Consider the following 25483-nt stretch of genomic DNA (forward strand, 5'->3'; position numbering starts at 1 on the left):
TCTTGTTCCTATCTTATCTAATGCTCGGATAGTCTCATAATGCCGAAAATAATGCCGGCTATTAGTATTAGTATTACGCTGAACACCCACGGTCAACTGGGTACTCACAGCTCGGAGTGAGAATAACAAGGATGCAGTTTACAGGGTTATGGGCGTTACAGTTACACACCCGATTGGTTGAGAGACTAGAGAGGTTAATTAAGATGCACGTTATTTCCGACGTGACGCGAGAGTTCAGCTCGCGTTATTTGGCTCGCACGTCGAAAAATCAACGCGAGTGACCTGCAGCTCACGTCGAAATTTGGAGTTTTACGCCAAATTTGACGTGAAATTGCGTGTCACGTCGGAAATAACGTGCATCTTAACGTCTCCACTAGTGTCACCTCCTAGATCCTCTCCCCTGACTCACTTGTGAGGTCTGAATTCACCACTGCACTACAAAGCGGTGAACAGGCATAGTGGTGGCCTGCGGATGCGAAGGCTAGTTTGTGTGTTTCTGAACATTCAAGCGATGCCTACGCGGATCCCGCGAATATTTATTATATTATTATTACGTTGGACCCAACCGCGCCGGCCCGGCCGGCTATTCTCTTCTATGACAATACTTATAATATAAGTTATAACAAAGATTTTTAAAGTGCTCCCAAACAAATAAATTAATCTTCGAGTGCATTTTCGACCTCGCTCCCGCGTGTCGAATATTTTGCTGAATTTCTTTGGTGTTCATCTTGCATGCGCATCACCTGATCACCGGGCCGAAGATCATCGAAGAAAACCGTGGTTGCAGTACTATACATAACCGTTAAAGGGGAAGTATACCCTGAAATCAAATTTTCACCAGTTGTAGTCTTCTGGGTGCTGAGTCGAATGGTCTTGGTCCGAGGAAGCTGCGACGCTCCCTTCCTACTTGAATCCCAATCGAACTCGCGCACTTCCACCGAAACTGGGTGACTGCGCCCTACTAGATGGGGATTTGTATGCAAAATGTCACTAAAAGCGCCATTTCGTTCTTATAAAAGCACGGATGACCGCGATTGGCCCATATGTTGTAGTCTTTTGGACGCTGAGTCGACTGGTTTTGGTCCGAAAAGGCTGCGATGCAGCGTTCCTCCTTTATTCCCAATCGAACATGGTTGAACAAGCGGTCACGTGCTCCTGGGTGCCCAAATCACCTGGTCAACACGCCAGCAGGCGACAAATTTCACACCAAGGTTCAACTCGAGTTCAACTCGAGTGACCACACACACAGGACTGCACCCAAAAAAGGTCAAACAGGCTAGTAAGTTGTACCCTGCAGGCACGGTGACCAGCTGACTGGTGTACGCAGGAGCACGTGACCGCTTGTTCAGCCATGTTCGATTGGGAATAAAGGAGGAACGCTGCATCGCAGCCTTTTCGGACCAAAACCAGTCGACTCAGCGTCCAAAAGACTACAACATATGGGCCAATCGCGGTCATCCGTGCTTTTATAAGAACGAAATGGCGCTTTTAGTGACATTTTGCATACAAATCCCCATCTAGTAGGGCGCAGTCACCCAGTTTCGGTGGAAGTGCGCGAGTTCGATTGGGAATAAAGGAGGAAGGGAGCGTCTCAGCTTCCTCGGACCAAGACCATTCGACTCAGCACCCCGAAGACTACAACTGGTGAAAATTTGATTTTAGGGTATACTTCCCCTTTAATGTTCATTTCGTTGTTTCATCACTGCAGACGTAGACCTACATGTATGCCGGCATCGATTGGTTTATTTGTACTTCAGAAGTAGCTACACTGTACTGTAGTGATAATTAGGGCTGAGTCGGGTGGCATTTTCTTCGGGTATCGGGTCCGGGTAGTTTTCCACGGGTAGCACGGGCCCCTTCCCGATCCCTTGCGCACTGGGTACATGGGTAAACATGCGCTTATTCGTGAATTATGTGTACACGTACACGTGCACTGTAGTCTACATGATGTCATCTGCGACCTCGGGTTTTCGGGTACTATTCGGTACCCGACTACCCGAGGTCCTCACGGGTAGCACGGGTACCCGACTACCCGTGCACACCACTAATTTAGTAATTATTTTGAAACTACATTTTGTACTTCTCTGTGCGCGGAGGGTGCACGAAATTTCACTTCCATGTACATGCGCCTACATGTTGTAGTAACTGTTGCTTTTGTTTGAAGCTAGAAGTAGAAGCTACTGTATATCCGAAAATGGACTTCCACGCCTGTCGCGAACACGACCGTCGCTGCCAAATGTACGTCACTCCCCAACCGCTGCTTGTTCGAAGTTGTCGTTGTTCTGACAGATTTTACCAACGTCTTGTTCACTTGGTGGCTTGGTGAGATACTAGTACGGACGTACCGTTCAGGGCCAACGACTACCTCTGTACTGCAGAATGACGACGGACGAGACTGAACTAAGCCTGCATGCTGTTTATCATGGTTTGCTGACATGTCGAACCGAATCGGGCCAGTCCACTAGTGACTTGCATGGTCGGCCATGTTACAGTTATCGGACGGGACACAGATCTGAGAAGACAGGGCGCGTGGAGTGCGCTTGAACCTCAAATCAAAGCTGGCGTAAGCCGTTACTAACTAAGGCGTTAGGTGCACAACATCACATCGCTCAGCTGCGAACAGGTGGAAAGAGGTACCCGACGAGCGACATCAGTGGGAGGAGGAACAGCAGCCATGAGTGGGGGCAAGGCAGTATCGCGCGGAGTTTCGCGCGATCGAATGCTTACAACTCGCACCCTTGGCTCAGTGCGACGTCGTCAAACGAAGCAGGTAAGGCGAGAAGCGGTTCTAAGAATTAATGTAAATAATTCCTGTAAGCGCTCGCGCACCTACCGGTGGTCCTTCCTTGCCTAAGTCCTTGCATGAATGTATGCGTGATGAATCAGTGGTAACGGTACTTCGCCAAGTACACTAGTGGGTCATGCGTGAGGTGTCTGCTGTGATGACTTCGGAAATATTAATTACTTGAGATGAATCTCGGCTGAGTCTCCGGAAGGAATGCTGTGTGCTGCGTACATGCGTGTGTATCCAGAGCAGAGGTGTGCTTGAATGAGGGACAGCTGGATGGTCTGTAGCATGTGTACCTCTCAGTCCGCCAGATGGCCATCTCCACACCACAGAGCCAACTACAGTCCTGCTCCATGAAATCCGTTCACGTCACTCAAGTTTGCGCCTTGCACCATTTCGCAGCCCAGTGTTCGCAGGTCTAGAGCTGCGCAACGCCCGGCGTGCACTTGAGTGACACAACTTTCCACTGGATTTCATTGGGCGCTTTCGATTACACGTTTACACAATTCTGGAACTGGTTTTTTTAATTCTGGAATGAGCGGATTCCGGCCTTGTAAACAAACGACTGGAATTCACAACGCATTTTTATTCATGTCATGTCACAAACAAACTTGATGAATTGTAAAAAGAGATAACGTACACCCTCGCGCGCACGTGGACCCAGCATCGCGCACACGCCGGCCAGGGAGGCTCTTCGCTCGCTTGAGTCATGACCAGACCGGTAACACACCGACTGCGCAATTCCAGCGCCAGAATTAGAGAAATTCCGCCCTCTCTTCAGAATTGACGGATTCGACGGAATTCTGTCGCCGGGGAAAATTGCGGAAAAAAACGCAAAAAACGCGGGGAAAAACGCGGCATAATATGGCATAATTTGCGGTGAATTTGCGGTAAATATGCGGTGGATAATAATTGATGTGCGGCAATTTTCAGTGAGTATGTAGTGAAATCAATCAGTTACAAGTCTCTGGTGTAAGCACTCGTCATATTTGAGTAAAAAGCCGCCACGATGAGACGTTGCTGACCGAACAGTGCACTGTGTGTACGTGTAGTGCAACAAAAAAGTTCAAAAAACGCGGGAAAATCGCGGAAAACGCGGTCTTTTAAAAAATCGCAAAAAACGCGGAAAAAAACGCGGCCGCGGAATCGCAATTTTCCCCGGGGACAGGGAATTGGATGAAATCAATTCTAACGACGGAATTATTTGTCACTTTTTGTGTAATCGAACTGTGCATCAACATAACAAATTCTAGAATTGACCAAAATGCGTGTAATCGAAAGCGTCCTTTGAGCAGCACTGTACAACTCAAGATGCATACTCCAATTTCAGAAATTTTACTATGTAGGTGCAATGTAAGTGCTCAATATTTTCAGTATGAGGACATGCAAAAGGCCAGGCTAGGGGAGCAGAAGTTTTAGGTACAGAGAAGCAGTTCCCTATTGGATTATGTGTGTTAGTATTTGTTCGGTGTATTGAAATTTATGTATGAAACAGACGCACCGAAAGTACCGAAAGTAAAAGTACGCCGAAAATTTGTGAAATTCCAGTATATCCATGGTACTGCGACATGCTACTAGTCCTTGCAAGCAAGAAGAAAGCATGCTGACTGTGTTGATGGCTGGGCAACATCACAATCATGTATCACTGTGTTGATGGCTGGGCAACATCACAATCATGTATCACTGTGTGTACAGTGTGAAGGGTTGTACGTACAGTCACAGCATCAGAAACAGTCTGCACTGGTGCAGTGCATGGTCTACAGGCATTCAGTTAGACTGAGTGTGAGTACTACTACTACACTGAAACCTGTCTAAGACGACCTCTCAAGGGACATTCAAAAATGTGGTCTCTGTTACCAGGTGGTCTCCTTATCCAGGGTCATTTGACTGGAAATAGCATCACTCGGTCCTGGTTTCAGTGGTCTTCTAAGACAGGTGGTCGCCTTATCCGAGTGGTCGCCTTGACAGGTTTTACTGCACTAGTAGTGCATGGTTCCTGTGGGCGTGATGCACAGGTTCATGCGTGACTTGGTAGCAGCCAAGCTTGCAGCATTGTTGTGCACCAGTTCTGCATGGATTAGGATGCGGCGTCAGAACTGAGATCTAGCTAATCTATGTCCAATGTTGACAAAGGTATCGACTGTTTGCAGCTAAGACAACAAGATAGACTGGGGATAGAGAAGGAACACTAAAAATCTTGGCCAGGGTTGAGCTGGAATGTTTTCAGAAAGGCACCTGACCGATGGTGCACTAAGTAAGACGCAGAGGAGGTGTTGGCTGGACTAAGACAGGGGTACTGCATTTGCAGTATGAGCTCGACTCTAAAAGTTTATAATGGAATACACACACTGCTGCACTGCACCGCACTGACTCAGATGTATAACCACCTGGATCGGCTGCATGCGGCATCCACAACTTGATCCACTTTCCAGTGGCCCATGTGACTGTGTATGTGCAAACTTGGGAGGCTGGAAGCCAGCCTGGCAGATACTTCCTCTGCAGCAGTGCACAGCCGGCAGAGCTACGTGGGTCAAAGGAACAAACCGCTGGTCTGCATAGGCCAGTGTGTGCATATCACTGCATGTTCGTATCTGTGTGTGGAACGAGTACTGAAAAACAAGGCTGGAATAAGGAGCCCAGTCTAGCTGTGCCGGTGTGTGTGTGGGGGGGGGGGGTGTGTGAATGCGTGTGTTCCCACCAAAGTCATGATGTACAGCAACACTTGAAATCAGCACTGAAGAGTGAATGCTATTTCCCTTTTTGCAAGTTGTGGGCATTGGAGACGTGCAGATACACACACACACACGGTTTGAATGCGTAACACACACACACACACCTAAGCTGCAGTAACCTGCCAGAGGATGTGCTGAGTATCACTGCTTCAGTCTAGAATCCACACTACTCTCAGTCTAGTGTAGGCGGTGTTGCCGTGTGGGCATTGAACAGAAAAGCATCAAGAATATGTCGGTAATCTCCAGAACCACTTTTTTGTTAATTTCTCATGGTAATAAAAAACAAGTAATGGTTTGCATCTTTCCCTCAAACCGATGAATAAAACAATGTTCTGAAGGAGTTTTTCGGATACCAGATTGATGCATAGAGTATCATTGTTGCTAGCTGCTACTGATGTACTTCCTGCTGTTGCTGCTGGTGCGTGTTGTTGTCCAGGGCAATGTTCTGCTGCAAGATGTTGACGCAGGCAAGCCATGCCTGGCGTGCAAGAACTGCAAGGAGGGATTTGCATTGCATGTGTGGCGGTAAGTCCCCTATGTCGTTACAATAATTTTCTCACAGATCTCAACACTGTACTGTGGCATGCAAAATAACTGCTGCACTTTTCTGGTGTGGAACCTAAAGCAAAATTAAAGTTGGAAAACCCTGTCGAACTGCTGCTTCAACGTGTCTTAGGTTGCATTTGTTCGGTCATTCCCGAATGGGCATGGAATGACGCTCGTGCCCATCGCGGAATCGGAATGAGTGTAGCAAACAAACGCGCCGGCATGCATTCGGGAATCTGGCAAAGTTTTGCGACACTCTGGAAACGAAACAACGGTCGAATGTTTTTGGGGTGTTTTTTAGTATGAGTATTACCTGTTGTTTGCAGCCTTGCGAAGACTACTACATGCCAGTCCTGGTAGTTGCTATTTGCTTCCGCAAGTTTCTGCATGTCCCGACGACAGTCATGATGAAGGAGCGGCCAAACACGGCGTAGATCTACGAGTACAAGTAGCTAGGGTGCCTGTAGACGGCGTTAGGTCTCTACTTCATCATGGTAATCGACCTCGTATCAGTCACAGAAACGTCTCTGGCTCTCGTGTATATTTGACAGAGACGAGGCACTGTTGTAAGAAGAAGTGAAGTGGCAGGCTCGGTGCCTCTTTGGGTCTTGGGTCTTTGACTCGAAAAAATACCTCCCTGTGATTCTAGAGGCCCTGCTCGACGACGATGAAGAGCTGAGGTGCGAGTGTATATTTCCAGTTCATCAACGATCCCGGGCGAACACTTTCTCAGGCAGCGAAGGCTCAAAATACCACGAACAAATTATTATGCCGAGGTTACAGTACCAGCCTATACCCTGGACGATGTCCGCAAACATACTATATCGATAATCGTGTTTGAAGCTTTGTTGGAGAGGTATGCAGCAGCGACGAAGCCCCTCAATCCACTTTTTCTTAGGAATCGCCAGAATTGATTCTGCCCCCTTCATTCCGCGACCGGAATAGGAATTGCACCGAACACACGCTGTCCAGTGCACCAAACAAACGCTCCGGAACCAAAACACGGCGGAATGACTTTGGAATGGTGGCGGAATGGCATCGAACAAACGCAACCTTAATAATGTATCTTAGGATTCCGGACATGTACTTAACTCAGCATGGATGGTGCACCATGCGAAATCACTCCTCTGCCTAATTGGACGCTTTGTTTAAACCTATGGTAATCATATGCCCTCTGTTTCTGCTTCCCGTATTCTGTGACGCGTGTGCAGCAAAAGCTGTAGGAACTGCTACTGCAAGAGAGAGGACCATGATATCGGCATCGTGGTGGACGATCCGACGGACATTCCCAACATGCACCTCAAGCACATGCAATCCGGTTCTGCGGACGCGCCGCCGGAGGTGAAGCGTACCGGGCGTAAGTGGAGGCCGCCCAGCAAGAGCCAGGTACCACTCGGCTCGGTCTCTGAAGAGCCAGAGGAAGAAGAGGAAGGTCTGGATGACGCGTTCGCCGGGACCAGCCTGAAAAACGATATTGTGGAGGAGAATGACTCGCCATATGCATGGATTCCAGATGGGCTTACAAAGAGGCAGGTAAGAATGATGCCTGAATACTCGTTTGCAAGAGACCTTCACATGACATCTCATAACGCGACATTAGATAATATCGCATCACATAATAGGATAGCACATCTCATCCATCATAAATGCCATGCCAGTGCGTAGCAGACTAGCACTACATCATAGAAGTTACATTTCAAGAGCCCCGGGGGTTTTCTGGACCTGATTTATTGTATCCTAAGCTTGGATGAAAATGGAGAATTGCTAGTCCGTAGAGAGGGAGACGTTAAAAGTGGCCTCAGATATAACAATAACTCACAAAATAATATCTTCAAACTAAGTAACCACCTTAATGGTGTGCATACTCCACTATAGCCACAGTTCATGTTTCACACAGTTATGCACCACTACCCCAACTGTCTCTCGGCTACAAATTCTTCCAAAAGTAGTTAATTAAATAGAATCCAAATTTTCAGGCCAGCTCCATCTTCAGGAGGGGCTGGAAATTTGGATGTTGTTTCATTAATTACTTTAGGAAGAATTTGTAGCCGGGAGATCGTTTTAGGGTATTGGTGTATAACTGTGTAACAAACCACTTGACATGCATACTTTTAACCTCGAAATAGCGACAACTAGCAGTACTTTCTCATGGTCCATCGAGGGCCGTTATACTAAGTCTTGGGTAATCAGTTCGAATTGTTCCGTTGCACCGTACCGATCTTCCACAGGTCACTTGCAGTAAAATCCGAATGCATAACTCGAAGTTCGAAAAGCAGTCTCGTTGGATACTTCAAAGTTTTCTGTTATACAGAAGGGCAGGTCACAGTGCAAGCACATTCACTATGTCCTTCGTGCGCTTATTTCAAAGTGGGCGGGTATACTTGAGATTCACCGGTAATTCTAAGTTCGTTCTCCTCTCGTCTTCCCGCTGCCGGCATAGAACCTGGCTTTGTTTCATGCGTTCCAGCTTCAACAGTAGCATCCAAGAAAACTTCGTCAAAGTACGTTTCAAAAACGTGTGAGGAAAGGTCCAAGGCGCTTCAAATGGTAGCCGACGGGAAAGTCAAAGCAAAGGTGGCTGAAGAGGTCGCCGTGCCCCTCAACACCGTGTTGGGTTGGTTGAAACACCGCTTGGAAACTGAAGCAGCCGTCGAGGAGCACCAGCTTGGGACTCGGCGGAAACGAAAGCGAGAGGCAACTTTCGCGGACGCCAATGGCGCACTGTTCACCTAGCTCCTCCAATTAAGCCTGAGCTTAAAAGGAATCAGTTTGTGTGGCCCGCTTCTTTAGGAGAAGGCTCTGACGTTTTCTGAGCAGCTGGGGTTTAGGGATTCTCTACATCGTCGTGTGTTGGCCGACGTGTTTCAAATCCCGGCATGGACTTACCTTCAAGTAACTTCATGTGCGGCGAGGAGAAATCCGTCAACAGCGATTCAGTCGACACGGCTTGGACAACTACAGTGCTGGGGGTAAGTGAAGTCGTTCATATTGTTGAGTGATCGTTGCTTGCCTTCGGAGAACGCTTGTTGGCGTGATCACACCACTCAAATATTCTGTTCCCATGTTCCATTTGGCTATCGTTTTACATTTCAGGATTTGTTGAAACGCTACTCGCCGGACGATCTATACAAAGCCAACGAAACAGCGCTATTTTATCCAACGTTGTCGTCGTCCAAGTCTTTGGTCGAAGGCCGCAGTAGGGATAGGTGCAAGGGTAAGAAGCAGAGTAAGGAGCGGGTAACGGTGCTCGCAGCGTGCAGTATGTCTGGCGAGAAGCTGCCCTTGTTGCTGATCGGGAAGATCAAAAATCCAAGATGCTTCCGTGGCATTCGTAACCTTCCCACGGAGTACGATGACAACAAGAAAGCCTGGATGACCGGCGCTATTTTCGAACGATGGGTTCGAATACTGGACAGCCGGATGGCAAGTCAGAAGCGTAAGGTGAGTTTGATCTTTCGATTCATTGACTGCCCGACTTTTCGTAGTGTTCACTATGGCTTCTAAACAAGTTGTGTTTTGTTTCGCATAATTATATTAGTTTTTTGCTTCAGGAATTCGTGAATTTGTGTTTGCTACATAGCCCATGTACTGTCTGATGTGCATTGTGTGCTACGAAGACTGTTCTTGTTTGTCTCTGATTGCTGGTTGCTCCACTAGATCTGTTTGGTTATCGACAACTGCTCGGCGTAGCCCCATTTACAAGGCCTGGCGAATGTGGAGTTAGTCGTTCTGCCACCGAACACAACATCCGTCAAGTAACCCCGCAATGAAGATATTATCCGCTGCCTCAAGGCGCAGTACCGGAAGAGAATGATGCGGAAAGTGAGATGATGATTTTCACATATTCTGTGTGTTCTCTTTATAGTCTCTTCTGTGTACTTGTACATTGCACTTTGTTGCAAAAGGATGTTGTATGTATGTACGAGTACAGTGAGGTTTTTTTGCAGCATAAAGATCGAATAAACTTTTAAAACAGAGGGAAAACACATGGGACGAGTTATGAAGCAATATCCACGACTGTGAAAAGATAATTAGCCGTCAGAAAGTGTGATAACAGGGCAAAAAAACTGACAGGCCACTGAGACATTCAACAGCCTGAGACAGTCTTCTTGCAGTCGTGGATGTTGCTCCATAACTCGTTCCCATGTGTTTATCTTCTATTTTACATTTTATTACTGGCTCAGTATCCGAGTTAAAGAATAAACTCATTGCAAATGTTGTCTATTTCCCCATTTGTGCGTGGTGCCGCAGGTGATCAAGCACTTTGATGATGGCAAGCCGATCAATGAGATTAAAGTCACACTTATCGAGGCACTTCGGAGCCTTCAGGTAAATGACCATTATCCCTATATACAGTAGAGTGCCAATTATCCGCACCCCCCCCCCCCCCCCCCCCCGGGTCTCCAGGGGTTCGGATGAGGAGAAAGTTTGGATAAGGGAGCAGTCAAACATCCATTTATGACATGCACATTCCTTCATGTTCCCATCTTTTCTCGTTCTCTTCGGCAGTTCCACACAAACTAGACACACTCTAGCTCCTCAAAATGACTCTACGGTGAAAAATTGTCACTCCAACCTGTTCCAAAACATCTTGTGCATTGCTTGAATGGTGCTTGAGGTGGGGAAAATGAGCAGAACTCATTGTCGTCCCTTCAATTCAATGGAAACTGGCATTTCAGATAATTGATCCTTCGGATAGTCGAAATTTGGATAATCGGCATTCTACTGTAGTGGAATCGTTTCTAATCTTTGTTCTATTCTTCTATTTATATTCTTTTGTGACTGGGCCTGCATGCGCTCTTCCTGCCATTTTCATGAGCCTATTCCTTGCCGTGACTGAACCTTTTCCTAATTCTTAATCTTTCCTTGCAGGATGCTTGGAGCAATGTTGAAGAGTCGACGATCCGTGCTTGTTTTCGGCATTGTGGCTTCACCATCACGGATGGTAAAGGTGACACCTTAGCACCTGATGAGGAACCATACACCCGCAATCGTGTGGAGGAGATTGTTTCGCTGATTGAGTTGCATGGCCGGTCACAGATTGATGGCAATCTTGATGCCACCGGATACCCCGCGGCCGAAACAACCAAGGATGTTTGCGACACAGCAACAGACGAGGACATTGACCTGAGTTTGGCCAAGGCTAATGAGGAGCAAGATGATGATGAAGACGATAATGATGATGAAGATGTTGATGAACAGGTCGTGTGCAAGCCTGTGAATCGTGCAGAGGCGCTGGACTGCATTGCCAAGGTTCAGCTCTTCCTTGAGCAATCACTGCCTTCACCCAGGCCTCATCCAAGGGATTTGACCTCGTTTCACAACTCCGCCGTCATGTCGAAGCTTCACCGGCAGCTCCAGTACGACAGTCTACCGTGTTTAATATCTTCTATCAGAAGTACAGTAAAACCAGTAACTAACGACCGCCCCCTGGTTCCAAAAAAAAGTTGTCTATCATGGCAGGTGATCTTTTTGTTGGAGCTTTGTACCCCGTTGCTATATATGGATCCCATTGTATGATATGTATGCCAAAATGCAGCGCAAGAATTTCTCCACCAATTGCGCAATGCCATTCTTATCACAGATCACTCAACATTTAGAGAGAGAAATTTATGTTTTATTGCTGATATCAAATTCAGTTGCTACTTCTGAAGCCAGGAGCCAAGCATTTCCTGGCCGCTGTGGAAGTTTGGCGTGGCGCTGGGCTTCAAATTTGTTGATGAAATCAGTAAGTTTATCAACATCCATTGCAACGTAACCCAAGCCATGCTGCAACATACAGTAGCATGCTAGCATTACAGTGCTCATCTGTGCGACTGGGGTATGCGATTGGACTTCAACAGAGCAGCTCAGTCTTTGTTTATCCTTCGAGCAGTAACAAGGACCAGAGAGCGCTTTCGATGCGCTCTCAAAGATGTTTCCCATCATGTTTGGTTTTTGATTTTTGAAAGCACTTGGAACTATGGCAGGCCAGTTCACAGCCAAAAGAATCTCCGTCCATTTTTCACTCGCATTATCGAAATATACCGATCAAGACCATTGAAAATATACAATATTTCAAAGAAGGAGCTTCGAACAACCTTTGATTTCCCACATCGCGATCGCTAGTTACGGGTCGAAAATCGACCTTGGGACAAGAAAAGGCGGCCGCTGGTTGCATCGAGCCAGTAGTCGCTAGTCTCAGTGCATTACGAAAGGGAGGGTATCCGTGCCTGGTGAAGTGGTTGGTGGTCGGTAGTTACCAGGCTGGTCACTAGTCTCGGTGGTTGGTAGTTACCCGTTTTACTGTACTGAGAACTCAAACTGAATGCTGTCTGAGTGTCGTTTACAACACAAACACATTGTTGACACGTCTCTACCCATGCATGCACATGCACATAATTTTATGGCTGGATGTGTTTTCAGCCGTGAAGTACATGTGCAGGGATAATGATTTTGCAATTCTGAGCAATTTCAAATACATACTGGTACGTGGGGTGGAATTTTGGATATTTAGAAGTTGCGGCCCGGCAAACCAAGGTTCGAATTTTATTTTATTTTATTTCACCGTCCAATGGAAGAAGCCAATGCAAAGGAGGGGGCGTTAGCCAGCCATGTAAAGGAAGTCTACCTGTATAGAACTCTTGCGAAGGCAATACTACATTGTACAATGCATTGCGGCTATAGCTAGACACTCCAAATCTAAGTTTCTCTTCTGCTGACTGTTTGTAACACTGATAGGTTGAGAAGTTCATGGACATGGTACCTGTCGACGCTCGGCCTGAGAACACGCTGGAGGGACAGCAGAAACGAGCACGTCGCCGCTTGCATCAGCTTCCTCCTCATGACTCCGACAAGGATGCGTGCAGTGGTGTGGACAATGAGGCGGCCGAAGTCATGCAGAACTTTGTGGCGAATCGCGACACCAAGGATTTGGGCAAGGGAAGCGTGGCCGAGCAGGAGGAGATAAAGGTACGGGTGGAGAGTCACTTGGCTCAGACCAATTCTAACGTTGTCTAGCCATGTCTGTGTGTTAGCGTTAGTGTACGGTCCTCTATCTAGTCTGGTCATAGTCATTTTAGTCTGACTCATACACATCCAGGGAAGGCTGTTATTCCAAGTGATAATCTCGTGCAGTTCAAAGACCTGCTTGATATGTACCTGAATCAATATAAAGGCACCTGATCTGACGCTCAAACAAATGTGGGATCTCCAGGGTCACTCCCATGCAAACCATGGATGTTTTCTCCCTTGTGAATGTGGCTGTTGTTGTATTGCTCAGAGCTGCGCTGACTGCAGCCAAACGATTGCCATAGGGGACATGTCAGTGACCAGTGGCCGTCTTCCCGGACAACATTTCCACCCGCAGTGCTTTGTGTGCACCGAGTGCAAGCAGTTTCTGGTCGACCTCGTTCACTTTGTTCACGAGGGCAAGTTGTACTGTGGGCGCCATCACGCTGAGATGATATTTCCCCGCTGTGGTGGATGCGATGAGGTAAGTACTTGAAGTAGTCCTTAACCTAGGTGATGTCATGATTACAGGATGATACCTAGGTGATGTTATGATTACATGTAGGTGATGTCATGACTACATGTAGGTGATGTCATTATTACAGGATAATACCAGGGTGGCAGATGCAGCGCCTAACTGCGAGGGTGAGGTGGTAACTCTCACAACCAATGCCTCCGCAGATAAGTACTAGTACAGTGCGTATCGGTTATAGTGTGGTCGTATACAAGAATATACTGCCTACAAGAATGAACACTCATTTTTTCATAATCATAACACATATTTTATGTGTATATTTATTCTTACAAGCAGTATTATCGCATAGTAGAATATATCGGCCCTAAGAATGGATTTTGTGTAGCAAAATATGCCAGATTAGTGCAAAGTGTATCGCCTGTAGTAATAAAATCTGTGCTCTGTGCATACTCAATACAATAATATTCAACACAAAAAGAGAGTTATGTCCAACTGAGCATCGGAGAATCACTTTTTCTGTCCAGTCGGACTCTTGCTTCCGACTTCTCTTGGACTCTTGCTTCCGACTTCTCTCGTATCTGCTGCTCCGCAGTCGCCTAGCACGACCGCGAGTCTGATCCGTGTGTATCATGTGTAGACCTACATGATTGTACGTGTCCACATGCCAAACGTGCGCGCATAATTATAATTATGATACCTGTATGTCACACGTGCATATGATATGTCACACGTGATTTATCGTGTGTAAGAAATATCGGCAATAAGAATCAAATGTCGTTTTTCAAACACCCACGCTATAACCGATACCTACTGTACATGTAACTCAGCTTTCAGTATCGACGGAAGACCATTTCACCATATTCCCTGTATCAACATCTGGATACACAAGAGAGAGAGAGAGAGAGAGAGAGAGAGAGAGAGAGAGAGAGAGAGAGAGAGAGAGAGAGAGAGAGAGAGAGAGAGAGAGAGAGAGAGAGAGAGAGAGAGAGAGAGAGAGAGAGAGAGAGAGAGAGAGAGAGAGAGAGAGAGAGAGAGAGAGGAGAGGGAGAGAGAGAGAGGGAGAGAGAGGGAGAGAGAGAGAGAGAGGGAGAGAGGGAGAGAGGGAGAGAGAGGAGGGGGGGGGAAGCTGTGTTGCAACTCCGAGTTTCATGTACATATAGTCGCAATCATCAGGCAACCGAGGGCTCCGAAGGCAACCGAGGGCTCCGAAACGGGAAGCCTGAATATAAGAGAGAGCAAGGTGAGAAATACTGAGGGGAATCATAGCATGCAAGTCAGGTGCAGGCAGGAAGTTGCTAAGTCTTTTGACTTGGGGCTATGCAGCAGCAGCAGCAAATCCACAATCATGATGATATATCTCCCTGTTGTACACTCAGAGTGAGCTGCAGCAGCTCTGAAGAGTGCTCGACGCACCTACACTGCTGGCCAAAGAAATCCAATCTCATGAATAAAATAGCCCCAGGCGCGACGTCGCCCTAGCACTGGGCACACAGGTCTGTGCACTCTAACGCTGCGCTAATGGTGGCAAAGACACACCTGGCACAAGAGCAGTAAACTACTGCAGCTACATTGGAGTCTTGAAATTCGTTCTCCTGGACATCATATTGTCACATAGGTAATCCACGCGATTTTCCTTTTCTCCTGGTGTTTATCTGCGTTGCACAGCTCATCTTCAAAGGTACCTATACCGTAGCTCAAGGCAAGAGGTGGCATCCGGATCACTTCTGTTGCATGGGATGTGACAATCCGCTGGCGGCCGAGAAGTCCGAAGAATTTGTGCAGACCAAGGGCAATGTGGTGTGCGTGCCGTGCTTTGAAAGCAAGTTTGCCAAGCACTGCTTGATGTGCGAAGCTAAAATCGGGGCTGGCGAAGAGCAGCTGAGCAGTGGAGAGTACCAGTGGCATACCAAATGCTTTACGTGCAATGACTGCAAGGCCGTACTCGATCCCAGTCAGTTCCTGCTTCGCGAAAAGAAGCTCTTCTGCCAGAAGTGCTACTCTGGCAAGTTCTCGTACAGCTGCGCCAAGTGCAAGGATCCCATCGATGGCACCCAGCGCTCTCTGGGAGTCGGGGACAAGAAGTGGCACTCGTCCTGCTTTGTGTGCAGTGGCTGTCAGTCGGAGCTCGCCGGCAAGCCGTTCGTCGACCACAGCTCTGGTCTCTTCTGTGTGCCTTGTTACGAGAAGTCGCACGCCACCCGCTGCAAAGCATGCAGCAAGGTGATAGGCGAGGCGGGTGGACTACGCTACAAGGAGGATGTGTACCATGAGAAGTGCTTCGTTTGCTCCTACTGTCAGGTTCCGTTGGCCGGGAAGAAGTTTGTGCGCAAAGATGATAAGTTCTGTTGTGAGAAATGTTTCGGTGAGAAGCTTGCGCCGAAGTGTTTCGCCTGTCGGAAAGTCATTGTCAAGAATAGTGATGGCGATGACTCGTTCATTGCCCACCAATCCAACAGCTGGCACATTCCCTGCTTTGTCTGCTCCAACTGTGGAAAGAAGCTGGATGGAGAACGCTTCAACTTCAAGGACAATGCACTCACTTGTGGACTTTGCCTCTAATCTAATCACGGTCTCTCTCTCTCTCTCTCTCTCTCTCTCGTTCTCTCTTGTGCCATACAAAAATCACATAGCCATTTTTATGTTTGGTCGAATAATTACTCCTCCCATTGCGCTTGTTGCCACTATGATTTTAGCCCTATTTCATTGCACGTGAACGTATTTTTACAACGCAGGCTGAAGATGTGTCTCGGTGCAACGCCATTTTTCAACTCGGTTCTAGAAATTCTCTATGGCATGCAATATTATCAAAGGTATGGACTGACCGTTGTGATCAACTTATTCAGTGTCTATTTTTGCCCGCAGCTCAATTTTCGCTTCTGTTCCTCTGGGCAGTGGCCATAACAGCGCTGTTTACTGCACTGCTTCTAGCAGGCTAAAAGGTGTGTATGCTTCTGATGGTTGGCTGAATATTTGAAATGAACGAGAAGCATTGTTCTTTCGAATGACGAACTTCTACGATGCGTGTGTTTTCTGGTCTTGCAATATGGCTGTTTGCAGCCAAGCCCTGCACTAGGTATGGCTGTTGTGAGGTGTGACAAAGAAGCATATTTTGCTACTATGATGACACGACTATTGTGTCTCTTACAAGTAGAAAATAATAGAAAAGCTGACAGGATCGCTTTTCTAAATATACATTGTACACTGCGGTTCTGAGTGTCTTGGAATTTTAATGATTCAGTTGTACTCTGCAATGGCGTGGGTAGGGATCAAAGCATGGCGAAGTATAGCCGTGAGTGTGGATTGTGTATAGCACACTGATGAAGCAGCAAGGCGGACTGAGATCTAATAGATCTAGCCAAGTGGCCCGGAACATTGACAATTTGACATACATTTACACAGTACATGCGCCGGCTATAATATCAGTATTACTTCGCCATTGCCGAGCCACCGTGCTCACAGCAGAGACTTCTGTGTGTGTTATTGTTGTGAAAGTGGACCACAAAGACCTTTAATCACTGTAATACCGTGTACAAATATTGACAATGGACATTTTCAATTTTTCATGAAATCACTCATCAAGACAAGATTTACACGAAGAGAAAACGTTTCGTTTATGGGTGGGTATACATGTACGGGTGAGTTGAGGAGAGTTGATTATTGATATATTGAGCTTTGATAAATATCCACACTCATTAGTGACCACACCATCAACAGTATCAAATTCAAATAAGTTTGCTTTGACTCAATAAATACCCCACTGCACGTTTTCATGTAGCACTGCACTTTTCCCTAAAAAGGAGTATTTTATATACAGTATTGTACCACTAAGACCAATAAAATTAATACTGTTTATTAAAATACTCCTGTTTAGGGAAAGGGCAGGTCAACATACCGGTATGTACATGTATAATAAAATTTATGTAGTTGCCTCAGGATTTATTGCAATTACGTACCAGTTATAAAAACCGAGGTCCCCGAGGTTTTTCTACTGCCAGTACTGGTATGTAATTGCAATAAATCCTGAGGCTCTCCATTTACATGACTGTATTATAATACAGTACATGTACGTACCGGTACATACATACACTGACTGGTCTGTACTAGTACTACTGTAGCTGAAACATCAATCCTAGCTCTAAATTACGTAAAGTCAATATTAAATTTTTTCGTTAGCCTGAGCATGAGATTGTTTGTGGACCTTGTGCTAGCATGCTGGTACTGGTAGAACTATTAATTTTAGCAGGGCCTGGCCTAGGGAGTCGTATATTTTTCTCCCTGGTTTTTACAAACGACGTGGCACTCGGTCGTTCGTGCGCGCTAGGCCAATAGGAGTAGGAGTGTGAGTAGGAGGAAGAAGCTACTCATACATCACCGGCTTTTCCAAAGGCAAAGGAGAGTTCTTGAGCGGCCATTGGGCCTTGAGGGCTATTTCTTTGGAGAGCATATCCCTACATCAGCGCATGCTTGTATTTGTCATAGGTATAGTAGTAATTATTTTGCATTTGTCTTCGTGGATGTGCGGCAGCGGTCGTATGAGTAGCTTGTGGAGCGTGTGCTCAGTGCCATTTTGGTCGACATACCGATGCCAGCGATGGGATATCCACCGGTCAAATGTCACCAGTGCAAAGCGCTAGAATGAATAACCACACACGCTTGGCACCCCAGACAAGCTAGTAGTAGATCTACCGGCGGCGGAGTGTGGCGTTCGGATTCGGGAAACCAAGTGGTGTGTGACAGAGCTAGTGTTTCGCCATGTGTGCGTCTCCTCAGTCCCTGCCGTAAACTCAACCTGCCACTGCCAGACGACCAAGCAGTCAAGACTCGGACTCAGCGGCCTTGCCCGGATTTCAAACAAGACAGCAGTGGAAACGGACCTGAACTACACAAGGTCGATGACCACCAGCTGTTGGCAGACGGACAGTCTAAACGAACCACTGTACATGTAGTCTTGCATGTACTTTGTATCCAAAACCAAAGGTCTTGGCGTGGTGAACAACTGGATGTGCAGTCAGTGCCCGCACAGAGACGCATAGCATTACCGGGTCTAGGCATACATCAGGCAGACGTGGTGTCGCAGTCAATCTAGGAAGGTGAGAGCAGGTCCATAGTCCGGTTGCACGCAGTGGACGAGGCAATGATCGCAAGGGAGGTAGAAATCAACGTTCGCCATCACAGGGCTTTCCTGCAGCGCCTCAGCATGGGATGGCACGAACTATGTAAATCTCCCAGAGCCTCTTTGCCCAAACCTACGCCCAATGTTGCATTGGAAGTGTGGACCGCCGTGTCTGGCGGAGGATGGCCAGAAGGAATGACGGACACCATGTACAGTGATATTACCTTTCCGAGTCGTCACGGCATTGCTCCCACCAGGAAATATGGCCGCAAGGCCGACGACGACGACGACGACGATGGCGACACAGACATGAGGTTCTTCCTGTTTCGTGTAGTGTGCAGTGGTGATGTCACGGTTCTCAACAATATGTGCAAGACATTCAGTGAGCTGAGCAAGAGCAACCCTGAGAGTACAACACACACAAGTAGCCCTGCTGGTGCTGCTGCTGCTGCCTTTACGTCACATATGAATCAGGTGTGGAGCTACCAAAATCCTGAAGACAGCTGGGTGGACGTGGAGGGGGACGGTGTTCGAAAACCAGTCCCGCAGCCACCCCGCCAGTGGTATCGCCACGTGTTTAAGCACCGGCTGGCTTCCAAGCATGAACATTCGCCCTGCACTGGTGACGCTAGTGATTCCGAGTATACGCTGTGCACCGTGTACAAAGCACCGAAGGTACGTCATCTCGTCAATACACGCATTTCCGGTTTCCCCCTGCTGAACTTTGCCATCGTGTGTGGACATGTTGATATGGTTGAGTGCCTACTGCGCTGGGGAGCCGATCCATTTTGGCTGGCTCAGGACTCGGAGAAAATGCGAAGCCCATTTAGTGCCCGTATCTACGGGCCGCCAGCGGAACAAGTTGGTGAAACGTACAACGCACTATTCACCGCCATCATCTTGCGCGAGCCACATATTGTGCGTACGTTGATTCGACACAGCGCAGAGCGCCGTCTAGTTCCCGAGCCCTGTTTCTTCTGGTACAATCATCACATGGATCACCTGACATTGTTTGAAGCGTGCAGCGGTGATGTGGCTGTACTTGATGCCCTCTGCTCTGACCCTCGACTCCCGTTACCAATAGAGGAGGCGTTCTGTGCTTATAAAACTGATGCCAACCAGGAAGCAGCTGCATTACTTCTGAGTCATGTTCGCTGGAACGCTTCATGTACCACCGGCATCAAAATGGGAGAGACTTTGTCGTTCCTCGATTCTCGCATTGCTCCAGTTTTAGAGGCACCATGTTACACAGATGTAGAATTTACCTGCAAGAAGTTTTTCTGCTTCGCTGCCATGCTGCGCCTATGTTCATTCTATGCTCCTCCATCAGAGCGGCGCGGTCAGATGAAGTGCATGCAGATTTTATTCTGCCAGGGAGCAAGTCCGAGTGGCTTGCCGCTAGCAAAGGCGAGAAGCCTCTTTCGGAAGTGGTTAAATGCGAAACGCCGCGAGGAGCTGCACAGATACGTACCGAGTCCATACACCTTTGCCACATCTGGAGTCTCATCTGTAGCTGAGTGGCATATTCTTGCACCATGTGTGCAAGGCATTGTACGAGAAAGAATACTGCTCAAGCTCCCACCATGCTTGCGCGAACCACTGCGAGCGAGCCATATCCCTGGAGTATTCGATATTTTCCCGGCTGTTCTGCGGCTCGTGTGCACAAGGGACTTGAACGATGACGTTCTCCAGCTCCTGATCAAGCATGGAGGTATGCCCGGCATAGGTTCAGTTGCGGAGATACCCTTTGTCGACAATCAGCTGCACGACGGGCCAACCTGTGAGTGCAGCGTGAAGCTCACAGCTGAGCAGCGAGAGCACCGCCTGGAGGACGTGATCTGTCTGCAGAGGCAACCGCTGCAACTCGCACAGCTGTGCCGCTCGACAGTCATCGACGCATTCCGTGGGGCCATCAGCGAAGACGCGGTCAACGCACTGGGCCTCCCGCCAAAGCTCGCGGCCTACCTGCGCTTCGAGTAAATGGACTGTGAGGGGCTGGTGAACAGAAACACACACACACACACACACACACACACACACACACACACACACACACACACACACGCGCGCGCGTATTGGTTAGCTCTGTAAAACGTGTTATTGCAGTAGTGGTTACAGTTCATTCGAAATCTGTGCTTGGTTTCAACATTCCGCCTATGCTCATGCCAGTCGGTATCGTGGTAGTGTTAAGTGGTATGTATAAGAATCAACACCGTACAGTCTGTCATCATTGCTGCTCTCAGTGCGCTGTCCGCACAACCTCCACAACAGTGTGTTGCTGTGCGTTACTGTGTGTTGCTGTGCGTTACTGTGTGTTACTGTGCGTAGCTGTTTGTTGCTGTGCGTAGCTGTTTGTTGCTGTGCGTAGCTTTGTGTTGCTGTGCATAAGTTAGCTGTGTGTAGCTGTGTGTTGCATGCTGCGGGCACTGTCCCTCTCATTCTATACAGCTGTGTGTTGCTAAGCGTTATCCCTGTCGTTGGCTACAGAGTATAGTGTACTGTTCTGCTCCGGTTTTAATCATCATAATTATGCTGTCACTGAAGAATAATTGATCTTTTTTTGGCTCCCGGTATGTTCAATATGCCGGGGCTGTGTGTTCAGAAATTTTCAAACTTGTGACATTGTATGCATGGCTGTATGTGGTCACTACTTCAACTGCAGCCTGTAGTGCTCAAGTTCAGTGCTGCTGCTCAGTCGGAAGTCCGCTTGCGCGAGTCAAGTTTGCACACTAGGGAGGTTAAGATGCACGTTATTTCCGACGTGACGCGTAATTTCACGTCAAATTTGGCGTATAACTCCAAATTTCGATGTGCGCTGCAGGTCACTCGCGTTGCTTTTCGACACGCGAACCAAATAACGCGAGCTGAAGTTTAGCGTCACGTCAGAAATAACGTGCGTCTTAACCTCCCTATTGCATCATTTGGAAGCCCGGTCACGGTTCGCAGGAATCGCAGGTCTTCCAGGGCTGTGCAAAGCCCAGCGTGAACTTGAGTGACTCAGCGGCGGATTTCATTGAGCTGTACTATACTATGTGCACATGTAGTAGTGGCGGTCTCAGAGTGCCAATACTTATTATCTACATGTACCGTGATGTAGTACTGACTGAGTACGAGGTCAATAATACATGTAGGAAATAAAGGACGAGTAAAAGACCGAGGCGATGCCGAGGTCTTTTCGGTGTTTTTTTATTTCTGAGTTTGAAGTGTACGGACGAGTAAAAGATCGAGGCGACACCGAGGTCTTTTCGGTGTTCTTATTTCCTATACTGACCAAGCACACAAGTCAAGAGAGAGATTGGAAGCTTTCTTACAACTCTGAGATTCACGTATTACAGTCGACCTACCCTTATAACGATATTTGCGTCACACCAAGAAATATTGTTATAAGGGTAATATTGTTATAGGGGTAGCTGGTTCATTTCATACACATAAGTCATAATGCATGGATTTTGTTCATTTTTTACACTCTTCATAGCATAAAAAACTGACCTACATGCACATTATGTGCACAGAAAGGTGCCCATTGGTGCCCCATTGCATTTCGTCATGTCCCAACGACTTATCAAGTGAAGCTTGCCCTACCTGGATAGTAGGCTCTACATATTCCCTGCTAGATATTGTTATAAAATGGAAAATGTCGATTGGTCAGCCTATTTTATATCGTTATAGGGGTAATATCGTTATAGCAATATTGTTATAGAGGTAAGGCATTGTATACACAAGTCAATGGAGTGATTTGGTTTGGCAGAAAAATATCGTTATAAGGGTAATATCGTTATAGAGGTTATCGTTATAAGGGTAGGTCGACTCTACGATCATCAGGCAACTGACTATACTGACCAAGTATGAAGTCAATATTAGATTTATCACGACTAGCCAAAGCCTGTGTTCAATCCCTAAAAAGGAGTCGCAGTCAAGTGATAAAGTCATAAGAACAAAATAACGTAGATCTATAATGTAGATCTAACAAAAGATAATGTAGATAATGTAGATCTAACAAAATAATGTAGATCTAATTGTAGATCTAATTTTGTAATAAAAAAAACAGGGCAGGATCAGGATCTAGGATTAGGAATGGAAGTAACCAACCAACGACTACCACATACGCGTACAGCATGTGTCATTGTAAATTTGTATACATGTACTACAAAAGTACAATCATTATTGTAGTAGTTTGAGTTGTCTTGTCTCCGGGTCAACGGCTGACCGCTCTGGCTCGCCAAACTGTCAAACATTGTTGTTGACTGTTGAGTGTAACTACTAGTGTCGAGTCCCAGACTGGACAGCGTTCATGTTGTCTAGGCAGGCCATGCCTGCATGCCATGCCATCATGACCCATCTCGCATCCGGATATACATTGTATATCCGTAACTACCGATACTACCACTCACTACACTAGTCTAGTCTAGTACAGAGACTACAGTCAGTAGATCTACGAACAGCTGTAGTTGAGATGCACAGCGCTAGCGTTGCTGCTCGCCCCGTGCTGGTTGACTAGCTAGCGTAGCTGTAGAGTGTAGTGTAGCCGGTAGGCGCTACAACGAAGTAGGGCTAGCTATACACGGCTGTCCGCGGCTGACCAGATTACAATATGGCGTCGTTCCACCGGGTTTTAGAGAAGTTTTGGAAACTCGATGCGAATCGGTAAATTATTGTGAATAGTAACAAAACCAAGTTGGTTTTCAGTATGATTCGACACAAAAAACGCAAACAGTTGAAGATCGTTTGAAAATTTGAAAGAGGAGCATGATCTAGTGCTCGTGCTTCAAATGTTTTTCTTTGGAGCGTTGGAAATACAAACACGAAGACAGACATTGCTGTCACCACGCTGTCTTCTTACCTGTTTACGAGGAGACTGAACCTTGGTCCTCGGCTTTCCTCTTCTGTGGACGAGGAGCCAGCGTACTGGCTTCTTTGGTGGTTGTTAGCAGATGCTGCTCGGCGACAACTTTCAGCCTGGCGAGGTCTCCTGGTATGTTTTTCTAGATGGCGTTGAGGGTGTTGAGACTGGCGTGCAAGCTCTCTGCCCCTTGCTCCGCGAGCAGGCCCAGACCAACGCCAAGTTTCCTGATGAGCGGCACCGTATGATTCTCTAACAGGTGAAGTTTCGGCGTGATGTTTCCAAGTCGCCGTGCCACAACGTGTCGTCTGCACATACTCAAGAAACGCCGAACTTCAGACTCCAGCTGATCCATCTCGTCTGCTGAAACTGCCTGGCTGTGACTGAAGATAGCTCGACAAGAAGCGTAGCTGTTCATCAGATTCTCGTGTAAAGATGCTATTGTTTGGGCCTCCTCCGCCAGGACTGGACACCTGGACGTGAGGACTGGTACGTGAGCATGGCTGATGGCAGTGACCACGGTGGGCTTCAAGGCTTGGTGGACGTGATTGCCGATGAAAGCACCACCGTGGTACACTTGACGTTCGATCTTGTGGTGTTGGAGAACAGGCTCCACAGAGGCTACGCATGGGCCACTGAAGTCCTTACTGCAGCATAGCTTGGCGATTTCGTCCTTCAAGGCGTCGACAGTCGAAGTGTGTTGCTGGGTCTTCGTAACTGCTGCCGTGCCTGAATGCCATGTCAAGCTTTCAGGCAATCGTGCCTGTCACTCTCATTGAGGATGTCGAGGAAGTGCATGACAACAGCGACAAGGTCTGGAAAAAATACAGTGGCAGCCATGGAGACATCGCCATTCCGCTTCGACATCGGCAGCTCTGTAGCGGTGTAGCTGGGCAGCGTCTTCGTGATGAACTCTCGTATAGAACACTCAGACTCCAACTTTACTCCGAAGACCTTGAGCCACTGCCGCAGCTTCCTCAATTGGCTCCATGGCAGTCGAAGGTCTGCCTGAGCTCCTCCTGTGCAGCTGATGAGAGCCGCTTCAGCCCAGCAATCATTTGCACTCGAGCTCCATCCGATCCACCACAAACGGACTCTGCAATTCGGGTCAACTCAGCAGCGCGGCGTTTGAGTGTTGATGCAGACGCATCGGTTGACGGTACACTGCACTCTGGTGTTAGCTGGTAAACTTGCGGTTTGCCCCTGCCTCCTTCGCCAGTTTTCACCTCCAGCCTGCCACCCTCTGCCCTAGCCGTGACCAGACGTGCAGTGAGGTTGGTTGCCACATTGCCCTTAAACTTCGACAGAGAAGCACTGAGAACCTCAGCCACTGTTGACGATGGGCGCACAGAGCGGATAGGTGTCGTGCTCGGCGGCGGGCTACGTGCTGTGCTGCATGATGGCGTCTCTGCGGGATTGAACGGGCACATGTTGACATGACGTTGCAAGTCATGCAGCGGCACGACTTCAGGACATCCACGTAGCGATGGCTCGTGGAAGTCGCAGTGTATGGACTGGCTGCTGACAACCCTGGTTAGACTAATGCTGGGCGTGCGCATCGATGATGCAGCCATGTCAGCGCTGCAAGACTTGCATGTGTTATTCGTGCTGATGCATTCGCTTATGCACTCTGCACAACTCGGATCATTGCAGCATGCTGTTTCCAGGATACCGTCTGCGGTAGTCTGACAAATGATGCAAATTTGCACCGCATTTCTGTCTAAAAATCTGTCCCTGTCAAGCGGCAGTGTTGCACGATGTTGTCGCGCTGCTCTTGATTGTATGCATTCTGCACTGTTATCTAGACCACTTACACTGCTGGTGGCTGGGTGCTGCCAGGAGTGCGGCACCTCGCAATGCTGTGTTCGGTTTTGCATGGTGCGCGCTTGCGCCCCTTTTTTTCTGGCTTGCACACACAGAGCAGTTTGTGCGATGGTGTGGCTCCCATTTGGTGACAGGTCCACAGCCACCTCCACAATGTTCTGCCTTTCTACTGGCT

The 25483-nt window shown here is 47.7% G+C and overlaps 2 protein-coding genes across 2 annotated transcripts; both read left to right on the forward strand.

The window, feature by feature from the left end:
- The first annotated feature begins 2322 nt into the window (after positions 1-2322).
- On the forward strand, positions 2323-16546 carry LOC135808234 (testin-like). Its single transcript, XM_065321398.1, has 6 exons — positions 2323-2770; positions 5957-6045; positions 7278-7599; positions 12787-13017; positions 13328-13540; positions 15197-16546. The coding sequence occupies exons 1-6, from the start codon at positions 2675-2677 to the stop codon at positions 16088-16090; spliced, it is 1845 nt and encodes a 614-aa protein (XP_065177470.1). The 5' UTR covers positions 2323-2674; the 3' UTR covers positions 16091-16546.
- Positions 8238-12233, forward strand: LOC135808235 (uncharacterized). Its single transcript, XM_065321399.1, has 4 exons — positions 8238-9507; positions 9724-9888; positions 10318-10395; positions 10939-12233. The coding sequence occupies exons 2-4, from the start codon at positions 9877-9879 to the stop codon at positions 11584-11586; spliced, it is 738 nt and encodes a 245-aa protein (XP_065177471.1). The 5' UTR covers positions 8238-9507; positions 9724-9876; the 3' UTR covers positions 11587-12233.
- Positions 16547-25483: the final 8937 nt, after the last annotated feature.

This window comes from Sycon ciliatum, chromosome 2, assembly GCF_964019385.1.
Source record: "Sycon ciliatum chromosome 2, ocSycCili1.1, whole genome shotgun sequence".
Taxonomy (NCBI): domain Eukaryota; kingdom Metazoa; phylum Porifera; class Calcarea; order Leucosolenida; family Sycettidae; genus Sycon; species Sycon ciliatum.